This window comes from Macaca thibetana, chromosome 5 (assembly GCF_024542745.1).
Source record: "Macaca thibetana thibetana isolate TM-01 chromosome 5, ASM2454274v1, whole genome shotgun sequence".
In the NCBI taxonomy this organism is placed as follows: Eukaryota; Metazoa; Chordata; class Mammalia; order Primates; family Cercopithecidae; genus Macaca; species Macaca thibetana.
Genome location: NC_065582.1, coordinates 36,485,645 through 36,497,644, shown reverse-complemented (window position 1 = coordinate 36,497,644; position 12,000 = coordinate 36,485,645). Strand labels below are relative to the sequence as shown.

General features: G+C 38.4%; 1 protein-coding gene across 13 annotated transcripts in view; it reads left to right on the top strand.

Moving 5' to 3' along the window:
• TRIM2 (tripartite motif containing 2) overlaps nt 1-12,000 on the top strand; it is a 186,177-nt gene that overhangs the window by 163,920 nt on the left and 10,257 nt on the right. For 9 of the 13 annotated variants that reach the window (XM_050792008.1, XM_050792012.1, XM_050792004.1 and 6 more), the window contains 3 exons: nt 5,585-5,765; nt 7,008-7,078; nt 11,439-11,579. In XM_050792008.1, the coding sequence (XP_050647965.1) occupies nt 5,585-5,765; nt 7,008-7,078; nt 11,439-11,579 (393 nt within the window). Of the gene's footprint in view, nt 1-5,584; nt 5,939-7,007; nt 7,079-11,438; nt 11,580-12,000 lie in introns of those variants that run through there. The other 4 variants (XM_050792005.1, XM_050792002.1, XM_050792015.1 and 1 more) reach the window with 2 other exon arrangements.

The following is a 12,000-nucleotide window of genomic DNA, read 5'->3' as shown; positions in this document are numbered from 1 at the left end:
CCCCCCCTTTTTTTTTTGCATTTTAATAATTGTATATGTGGTAAGACATACCCAAATATGACAAGTTTAATGTGAATATTTATATCTTGAATATCTTGAAAATGTTTATATAGTTTGGAGGCAACCCATTTGTTTATGTTTTATACTCTAGCAAAACTGTGATCTGTCTTTGTAAATTCAGAAGCTAATACTAAAATAGGTTCACATACGGAGACAGGAGTTTTATGTCTAAGGATTAAGGGCTCTCTAAGCATTTTTTGTTCAGTGGTTCAATAGTCTATCTGTAATAGACACTCTTAGAAGAACTCGGTTCTTAGAGTTGGAATATTAAGGGTAATAATGGGAATAAACTCTAAAGAACACTCATGCCCCCTAGAGGACTGGGGGAGTGGAGGTGGTGTAGTTTCAGCAATACCCTTTTCTATGATAGGTGTTGATCAAAACCCAAAGGGTAAAAGGATAGCACATGAAAACACTTTAGGACCCTCACAGGAGTTCATCCAAGTGGAATATCCACAGGTATAGGCAGAGATACTTATTTTCTTCTGTGGTGGGACTCAGTAAAATTAAACAGGTGCTGAGAAAGACATACGTTTAACACCAGTATAGACTCTTTGTATTTATTCCTAGTAGTTCCAGAGATGTAACATCTTATCTCCTTTTCTTTCTTTTATTCACCAATTTATTAGCCCTAATTTTTATTTCTCTCTGCTTCCTCTAAATTTATTCTATCTTCCCCACTGCCTCCTATCATCCAGCCCATCAAGAAACCTTTTCTATCCAAACAAATAGAGACACCTCTGGCCACCTTACTGTAAAATATCTCATCTCTTTCCTGTTCAATTTAAAGACCTATTTGTTGAGTTAAATACCCTGATTAAACCATTCCAAAGGCAGGATTAAAATATTTTTGCTGGGCCAGACTCAGTGACTCACACCTGTAATCCCAGCACTTTGGGAGACCAAGGTGGGCAGATCACCTGAGATCAGGAGTTCAAGACCAGTCTGGCCAACATGGTGATGGGTGCCTGTAATCCCAGCTACTTGGGAGACTGAGGCAGGAGAATCGCTTGAACCCGGGAGGCAGAGGTTGCAATCAGCCGAGATCGCACCATTGCACTCCAGCCTGGGCAACAAGAGTGAAACTCTGTCTCAAAGAAAAAAAATATATCTATATATATGTATAATATATATATATTTTATATATTATATATTTATATATTTTTATATATACTTTTATATATTTTGTTTGTTTGTTGTTTGTTTACTATTCTGTTTAAGACGGGGTTGACACAATCAGGGAAATGCAGGGATTCTTACCTTTCACTTGGTTGAATCCAGTGCAACTAAACGAGGAGTGATGAAGGGAAGTGGAAAGAAATTTTGGTTCAATGTTTAAGTTATTCTTTTAGATCTACCCTAGTTGTCACTATGTGATAGAATGGAAGTAATCCCTTATTTTCTCTTTTTATTCTAGATAATTATCCATTTGATATTATTTGTTTGAGTCATCTAAGCAACTGCAAGTGTTCATAATGTTAAGTAGTAATAATATTCTTGTTTTAATCATGGAAGTGCCTTCTCTCCCTTTTGATCTCTGCTGACTTACCCTCCAGTTAGACATGAAAGAACAAATGCCATTTCTTTACCTACCATTATGTTATAGCCTCTTTGATCTTTGGGCTAGATTGGAGAATCAGAATCAAATTTACACAGCAGTTTCTCTTGCCAAGAAAACCACTGTTTCTTTCCTAAGTGATTGTGTTCCTTTGCTCTAAAGAGATGAAATCTGAATCTCCGTCATTTATAAACTTAGAAGAATAAAAGGAGCATATAAAGTCTAAAGTCCCCATCATGGAAAAGTCCCATCCTGCTACTAGAAAATTTAAAAATACATTTGTGGTTCACATTATATTTCTATCACACAGCACTAATATAGAGAGATAAAATAAGAAGGCTAAAGCATAACTTATGAGAATATAACTTTTGGGGTTTTCTAAGCTATAGACGCTGATTTCTCACTTTTCATTCCAGAAGTCTATATACATACATGCACACATATAACACGCGTGGACTCAGACTACACTCATCATTCCCTACCTTAATTTGTTTAATAAGATGTCTGAGAGTTTTTGTTGTTGTTGTTGTTATTGTTTTTGAGACAGACTCTCGCTCTGTTACCCAGGCTGGAGTGCAGTGGCGCAACCTCAGCTAACTGCAACCTTCATCTCCCGGATTCCAGTGATTCTCCTGCCTCAGCCTCCTGAGTAGCTGGGATTACAGGCACCCGCCACCACACCCAGCTAATTTTTGTGTTTTTAGTAGAGATGGGGTTTCACCTTGGCCAGACTGGTCTCAAACTCCTGACCTCAAGTGATCCTCCCACTGTGGCCTTCCAAAGTGCTGGGATTACAGGTGTGAGCCACTGTGCCTGGCGGAGAGTTCTTTCATAAAAACACATAGATCTACTTCCCTCCAACACGTCAAGCCTGGGTGCCAGGGAGAACTGTGGTTCTTACAGTTTCCCTGACTTAACATATATTCCCTCCTGCTGTTTCCTCACCTGGGGTGCTCCTTCTCCTTCCTTGTCTACTGTGGCCTCATCAACTTATCACTTCACATGCCTTCTTAGATGGCCTATTTGAATTCTCCCAAGTATATTAAAATGAAGATTCAATACCAGACTCTTTAAAGAGATACAGTAGACATGTTTGTCCCTGCAATATGACTGAGACATACTTGCGGGCAGGAGCTACATCTTATTTGTGTTTGTTTGCCATATGCCTAGAATACAGTGTCAGGCAATAGTGGGTGCTTGGGCAGTGTTTATAGAATTAGGAAATAAATAAGTGAATGAGTGAAGCACTTCTTTATATGTAGTCTAGAAATTCAAGTCATAGAAAGAAAAGTAAATGTACAAGACCTATATCTCATGGCAAATAGACATTTAAATACACACCACAGTCTACTCAGGAACAGGAATAAAATTTAAAATATGATATATGATAGAAATCAAATGCTTTTCCCCTATTTTAAAATATGATAAAAAGTGGAGCCATTTAATCATCATGATTGCCCTATAATAATGCTAGACTTTTAAAATTAATGTATTCAACAAATATTCATTGAATATTTATTATGCACCAAGAAGTGTGTTGCCTCTGAGTACATAAAAGTGAATAAAACACATGTGACTCCCGCCCAAAGAGAACTTAATTCTCATAAAGTTCAATGCGAGATGCCTGGCAATTTTTTTTTTTAATTATTGTTATTTAAAAAAATTTTTTTTTTATTATTATACTTCAAGTTCTAGGGTACATGTGCACAACGTGCAGGTTTGTTACATATGTATACTTGTGCCATGTTGGTGTGCTGCACCCATCAACTCGTCAGCACCCATTAACTCATCATTTACATCAGGTATAACTCCCAATGCAATCCCTCCCCCCTCCCCCCTCCCCATAATAGGCCCCGGTGTGTGATGTTCCCCTTCCAGAGTCCAAGTGATCTCATTGTTCAGTTCCCACCTATGAGTGAGAACATGCGGTGTTTGGTTTTCTGTTCTTGTGATAGTTTGCTGAGAATGATGGTTTCCAGCTGCATCCATGTCCCTCCAAAGACACAAACTCATCCTTTTTTTATGGCTGCATAGTATTCCATGGTGTATATGTGCCACATTTTCTTAATCCAGTCTGTCACTGATGGACATTTGGGTTGATTCCAAGTCTTTGCTATTGTGAATAGTGCCGGAATAAACATATGTGTGCATGTGTCTTTATAGCAGCATGATTTATAATCCTTTGGGTATATACCCAGTAATGGGATGGCTGGGTCATATGGTACTTCTAGTTTTAGATCCTTGAGGAATCGCCATACTGTTTTCCATAATGGTTGAACTAGTTTACAATCCCACCAACTGTGTAAAAGTGTTCCTATTTCTCCACATGCTCTCCAGCACCTGTTGTTTCCTGACTTTTTAATGATTGCCACTCTAAGTGGTGTGAGATGGTATCTCATTGTGGTTTTGATTTGCATTTCTCTGATGGCCAGTGATGATGAGCATTTTTTCATGTGTCTGTTGGCTGTATGCATGTCTTCTTTTGAGAAATGTCTGTTCATATCCTTTGCCCACTTTTTGATGGGGTTGTTTGTTTTTTTCTTGTAAATTTGTTTGAGTTCTTTGTAGGTTCTGGGTATTAGCCCTTTGTCAGATGAGTAGATTGCAAAAATTTTCTCCCATTCTGTAGGTTGCCTGTTCACTCTGATGGTAGTTTCTTTTGCTGTGCAGGAGCTCTTAAGTGTAATTAGATCCTATTTGTCAATTTTGGCTTTTGTTGCCGTTGCTTTTGGTGTTTTAGACATGAAGTCCTTGGGCAATTTTGATATTAATTATGATCTATAACAATGACAGTGCCGGGCGCGGTGGCTCACGCCTGTAATCCCAGCACTTTGGGAGGCCGAGGCGGGCGGATCACAAGGTCAGGAGATCGAGACCACGGTGAAACCCCGTCTCTACTAAAAATACAAAAAATTAGCCGGGCGCGGTTGTGGGCGCCTGTAGTCCCAGCTACTCGGGAGGCTGAGGCAGGAGAATGGCGTGAACCCGGGAGGCGGAGCTTGCAGTGAGCCGAGATCGCGCCACTGCACTCCAGCCTGGGCTGGGCGACAGAGCGAGACTCCGTCTCAAAAAAAAAAAAAAACAACAATGACAGTGATGGCTTCCCTACAGTGACTGCTTTCTATGTGCTACACTCTACAATAAACCCTTTACCTACCTATTCTACTTAATACATCTTCCAAAAATGCCATAGGGAGTTGTTGAGTTGTCATTTTTTGGACATTTTTTAATGTATAAAGAATCTGAAGTTTGAGGAAATGAAATCCATCTGTGCTATTCCAGGTGTGTTTAAGTCAAGCAATGGAAGTTCCGTCAAGCAAAGTTCCAAGTCATAATCCAGTGATCTTTCACCAGACCACACTGCCTCTTCAGCAGGGAACTGTGACCCCAGTTTAGGGGATCCTAGACTATTTTTGGTGGTGATCTCTTTCAAGAATAAGGATTTTAGGGGCTGGGCATGGGGGCTCATGCCTGTAATCCTAGCACGTTGGGAGTACGAGGCGGGTGGATCACGAGGTCAGGAGTTCAAGACCAGCCTGGCCAACAAAGTGAAACCCTGTCTCTACTAAAAATACAAAAAAAAAAAAATGGCCGAGCATGGTGGTGCGCGCCTGTAGTCCCGGCTGCTCAGGAGGCTGAGGCAGGAGAATTGCTTGAACCGGGGAGGTGGAGGTTGCAGTGAGCTGAGATTGTGCCACTGCACCCCAGCTTGGGCAACAGAATGAGACTTCGTCTCAAAAAAAAAATAAATAAAAGAACAAGGATTTATATAGATATCAGTAGCAGATAATGCATGTGACAAAGCCAGTTTTCCAAGACAGAAGTTCATTGTGACGTGTGAGTAGCTGTGTACCTGCTTGAACCTTCAGGTAAATGTTGACCAAAACAGTGTTTATCTTCATGTTCTGTAGTGGTTTAAACTTTGACTCTATACTCTACTTCTATTTCTGTACTTGTTTCTAACAGACAAAAATTGGATCAGGAAAGCTGATGGGACCGAAAGGAGTTTCTGTGGACCGCAATGGGCACATTATTGTTGTGGACAACAAAGCGTGCTGCGTGTTTATCTTCCAGCCAAATGGGAAAATAGTCACCAGGTTTGGTAGCCGAGGAAATGGGGACAGGCAGTTTGCAGGTACACTCGATGGTAATATGTAAACCCCCTTTTTTATGTTTCTTCTGCTCACATTTGCATGATGTTGGAGCATGTTGAAGACACCACATACCTAATGTGTTTGCTGGCTTTGGGAAAGATGCTGGGGATAAAATCTAAGTAAAAGCATGGTTCGTTGCTTCTCAGTCACCACCACCCACCCGGCAGTAAGTTGAGCTGTAGTCCATGTGTGGTTTTTATTGGTGGCAGTTCACAACTCAGAAGTCTAGCTTTGAAATATTCATATTAAATAAGGTATAAATTTTAAAATAAAAATATTTGAAAAACAAGGGAATAGCTACTGTTTCAGCCTAGCTGTAGCTTTGCTTAAAAAGCCACTGAATGATAATTTTTTTCACCTTTCTAGGTTATTGTAAGAGAACAGGAGTCTAGAATATTTGCTAGGTTTAAGGAGGGCAGTCTGTTTTACGTCTCTTTGGTGTAGCACTTTGCAATCACAAGCTTATTTAGGTTTTTGCATCTGCAAGAAGAGGCTGAAAATAGCTTATTAATTTTCTTTTTGAAAGGGTGCTTTTGGCACTTAGTTTAATTTGCATAATATTTGTTTGTGCTTTGTCTCCAGTTCTGCCAAGGTTCTGAATGTCACCCAGAATTATAGTGTGGGTTTTCTGTTCTTTTGTTTCGTTTTGTTTTGTTTTTGAGACAGGGTCTCGCTCTGTCACCCAGGCTGGAGAGCAGTGGCATGATCTCAGCTTACTGCAGCCTAAACCTCCCGGGTTCAAGTGATCCTCCTGCCTCAGCCCTCCAAGTAGCTAAGACTATAGGCGTGCGCCACCATGCCCAGCTGATCAAGTTTTTTAAAATTACATATTGGAGTCCCTTTTCTAATACTGAGTTGCCATGACTTTCCTCGGTGGGAGCTGAGGGCTCTAAAATGACTAACAGATACTCAGGGAAGCTGGCAGATTGACTTTCAGATGGTGGCACGGAGAATGAATTCTGATGCTTACTGCTCCTCCCACTTCATTAGGGCTGCTAGAGCTCCCAGCCTGATTGGGAAGGAGTCAGAATAGACTGGCACAAGCAGAGAATAATATAGGATCCATGTTATCTGGAGCTGGAGGTCTGGCTGAATGATCTTTCAAAGACTGAGTCTGTGATTCTTTGTACTTGCTTAAATAACTAAGTTAATATATTGTGTGATTGTTACAGAAACTGCTATATGTAATCACTTTTGTTGTAGTCATCACGTATTTTTTTCCATCTTTGTTGCAGGTCCCCATTTTGCAGCTGTAAATAGCAATAATGAGATTATTATTACAGATTTCCATAATCATTCTGTCAAGGTACTATAAGCACATGAATTGTTGTTAACTTTTAACTGCTTTTATGGAGAAATTGGTCTGCGAGAAAATAATGCAGTACTTACATGTGGCACCAAAGGGAGTTAACCAGAAGAGTAGACTTTGCTTCTGCTCAAAGATGCCGGTTTTAATTTGGACTTACAGACCTTGGAAAGTTGGGAAATTGAACAAAATGTGGTGGCAATAAGTTGCTTAATTTGAAATTGGTGCAAATGAAGAGGACTTGAAAATTAGATTTTAAAAAGCAGTTCATTGAACTTAGAGGCAGAACTTTCTGAAGCTTAATATTTTGTGACTAGTCAATAAATTAAAATCACTTTTTCAATTTTCTGCATCTTTTTGTTTAAAAAAATTAGGTATTTGGCTCTGTTACAACAACAGATGGCATGGGGAGGGGGATAACCCTAGCATACATTCATATATTTTATACTTCTTAGAATGCTTTCACACATTTGGTGTTCTTTAGAAAACAGTGACCCATAGTATATCTTTCTTACTAGGTACCAGGGGAGAGAGATTTGAACTTTATTATGAGAAAATCAGGAAATAATAAAATGGTTCAAAACAAATTACTCACTTGCTGAAATGATGAGAAAATATTTAGTAATATCCTAGATCAAGCTTCTCAAGGTGTGATGCATGTTCCACTGAAGGTATGATCAGTGACCATAGGCAGTGCACCGTAGATATTTTTATTTTAAGTTATGCATTTATTTTAGTGCTACCTTTTGTTTACATCAAGTGATGCTGTTTTGTACTTATAGACATAATAAAGTTTTTCTTTTAAATACAGTCATTTAAATTTCAAAAGGTGAGTCATTTTAAAGGAAAAATAATAAGGAAACAGCAGAAGATGCCAGTGAGTAAAGTTTGCACTTAGAGAAAATGATTGAGCAACCAAAATAAATAATGACTTATCAATGCTAATGATTGGGATAGCTAGATAAGGGGTAGGATTTTTAACACCCAAAGGTACTGTCTGTGATGTCCTTTCCGCATCCTGGAAAGCCTTTAACCTGAGTAAATGGAGAGGGCTTGGACCTTTTTGATGGGTGCCAAGTCCCTGTGCAGACAGTAGCGCACAGTGGGCTGCAGAAATGGGGTCAGGATAAGGGAACAAGGTGCCCACTGTTGCTTTTTTCTGAAACTGCTCCCTGCCATATTGTCTCTTCAGAGATGCTCACATAGTGGCATAGGTCCCCCTACACTCAAATGCAGATAATCTGCATTCCCTGCCGACACTACTGTCCATGGGAAGTGTCTTGGTAAAAGGAATAGGATAGTGGAAAAAGTTGATAGCCAAAGAGAGATGGGAGTAGAGAGCAAAGAGGCAGCAGGAACCGGGCTGGGGACTGCCTCCCCGAGGGGGTTATAACCATCCTGGAGAATGAGCACAACTGTCAAAGGATAACACAGGTTGTTCTCATACTTCCTACTCTCACTCACTTTGTAGAGGAATCATTCATATAACTACAGGGCATTCAGCAAGAAGAAAACCCATATGAGATCCTAACAGTACAAAGGCCAGCAAATGCTTGCATAGGTTCTGCCCACTCCCAGCTGAAAGGCAGTCATAATTAATCAAGTTGCTCTTTTCCACTAAGCGGAACTGTGATCTCAGAGCCTTTCCTGTCCAGTGCTCCAGGTAACCTCTAAGAATCAACTGGCATTGGTATGTGGGACGGCTCCTATTCACCAGTCCTGGCTGACGCTGTAGAATGAATTAAAACATATATAAGTAGCTGAAATGCAAGGCAGGTAGCACTAAATAGTTTCATAAAATAGGCACATATAAAGTTTCCTAACTTTCCAAAAGAAAAGAGAAGATTTCCTTAATTAAGATTATCAGGGGAGACTTCCAAGCGGAGTTGGTATTTGACATGAGCAGAATTTTGAAATCAGGAAAGGGCTATCATCAAGGTGATTTTTTTTTTTAAAAATTGCTTTATATATTTATTGTAAAAAGCAAAGCTGTAAAAAAAAAAAACTATTTAAGCTCATACTTCTGCCTCTTAATTTTTCATGTGAATAATTTTTAAGTAATTAAATGGTATTTTAATTGGGAAAAATAGAAAATACGAAACATTCATAATTCTTGAGATTCTGAAAACTCTTCAAGTTTTCAGTATGGTAGAAGTAGATTATTTTAGCTATTTATTTAAACTCAATTTTCTTCTTGTTTAAAAAAACCATAGCCTTTCGTTGTTGTCGTTTCTCTTCTTTTTGACAACTATTGCCAAATAAGTTTTATGGAATATTTGGGTTTTTCTTTCCCATGTAATGCTGGGCAGTTAGCAATAGTTCTGAATTCAGGTCACTTCTCTGTTGATAAGTATAAAAAACATATCTATAAGTCAGTGCTAACAAGGGGTCTAGTTAGGTCATTAGCTATCTGCAGAATATATTTTCTTTTCATCACAAAACAAGTAAGACTAGATTTGGCATCCTTCATTATCCCAAAATGAAGCAAAACCACTTGAGTCATTTGGATTATGTCCAGGAAAACATATTGACTCAGAAAGATAAATAAGGCTGGGCACAGTAGCTCACACCTGTAATCCCAGCCCTTTGGGACGCCAAGGCGGACAGCTCACCTGAGGTCAGGAGTTCGAGACCAGTCTGGCCAACAGGGTGAAACCTTGTCTCTACTAAAAATACAAAAATTATCCGGGCGTGATGGCAGGTGCCTGTAATCCCAGCTACTCAGGAGGTTGAGGCAGGAGAATTGCTTGAACCAGGAAGTGGAGGTTGTGGTGAGCCAAGATTGCATCACTGCATTCCAGCCTGAGTGACAGAATGAGACTCCATCTCAAAAAAAAAAAAGAAAAGAAAGAGAAACAAAAAGATTATTTGTAGGACTTAATAAGGGAAAAAATAGAGAATAATAAATTGTGTCCACCATAAACATGTTCCCATTGGTCTTTAAAACTAGAGGGGACAAAAAGAGTCAGAAAAAACATTTAAACATGGCATCTTAGTAAAAGCTGGTTGTTCTTGCCTTGTTCCTTTCTAAAGAACCACAGAGGTTGCTTGCTTTCTTGGCAAGTATGTAATTAATTCAGGAAGTAGCCATGACTCTTTCTTTTTATCGTAATGTGAGTTTAGCCTATAGAGATGGAAGTGTCCTACTTTCCCAAGGTACTTACCTAAAAGTAATGGTCATTTTGATCTTTTGTAATCAGAGATGACAACAAGTGACATTCTAAAAAGTGTTGAGATCATCCCCAAATGAAGATCTACACTCAAATATAGTGAACTCTTTCAGTTCTACATTTGAGGAAACCTTACTCTCAAAGTGCCTTGTACATAATACTTTCTGACTTGTTAATGAATATTTCTATGCATCTAGGCATCATGACAATGGAAGTTAAAAATAATGTCCTGGAGACATTTCAAAACCATTAGGTATCATCTGAATCATCAAGATACAAATATGCTTACTATAGTGTTATCATTAAACATTAACATTTTTTTTTCAAAATCAGTGATCTGTATTGATACATATTTAGTAGCACTTTATTAGTAAGAATATGTAATTAACTATAGCACTCCACTGCTTGGCCATATCAGATGTTAGAGAGTTTGCTTAAGAGTTCTGTTGAGCTCCCTTCTTCTAACAGCTTCCCTTCTCTCTACTGAGAGATAAAAGAGTAATAGAAAATAGAGTAATATAAACTACTTTTCTATTCATCAAACCCTTAGGATCATATAAACTCTCGAACTAAAATATCTTCTGAGGGTAAATAAAAAAGCCCTTTTCTTATTTCTCACCTGCTGCTACCACACATGTGCACACACACATGCAATGAATTTCTCCCATTCTAAGTATGAAGTCCAGCCTACTCTTTCTAGTTATGTTGATGTCGTAAAATGATAATAAATTCTGAGCATCTGGCATAACAAAAAACTCCTACTCTCTGATCCAACTTTTAATAGTCATCCATCCTGTTAGAAATATCAATACAATGCCCATTCTTGAAATTTAGCAATTTCTTTAAAGGTGGGAATAATAATATTATTGAAAATTATAGAGCTTCTTACTCATACTAACTTGTATAGTATTATAATTTACAATAAAGGTATCTTTCACATAAGGATTTAATAACCAGACATAAGCCAAAAAAAATGATCATTTAACAAATGATAAATCAGATTTATACAGTAATTTGGGGAAACACAATGATATGCAGTCTATCTTGTAGATTTTATTTTCTTGTTTTTAGAATGTCTTAAATCATAGATCTTGTTACAAATAACCTACTCAAACAGATATTTTTTAATCGATAATGTTGATTCAAGTATTTCTATGTAAAACAAAATAATTTAAAAATATTTCATACAGGTGTTTAATCAGGAAGGAGAATTCATGTTGAAGTTTGGCTCAAATGGAGAAGGAAATGGGCAGTTTAATGCTCCAACAGGTGTAGCAGTGGATTCAAATGGAAACATCATTGTGGCCGACTGGGGAAACAGCAGGATCCAGGTAGATCAACGTGCTAATGTATATGGTTAGAGTGTTTGGCATTTGTTAAAAGTGAAGAATTTACTGTCCCCCAAACTGGAATGTTTTCTCTTTTCCTTTGGTTAGGACATAGGACCATAGATACTCTCACCAGAAGGACCAAACTCAGCAAGATGGAGTAGAAAAAAATGTTACCAGAGTGAAACCCTCTAAATCGGGGTTTTAACCTGGACCCCAGAGACCCCGCAAAGGGTCTGAAGATAGAATTCAAGGGGGCCACTGAACAAAAATATTACATTATTATTTTTATGAACCTCTGGCTGAAAATTGTCATTTCCCTTAATCATGAATATAAGCAACAATCATAGTAATTTTAGTAATGCCTATGACTTTGTCACCAAGAAAAAATCACAGAAATTTTCATATCATATCAGTTGCAAAA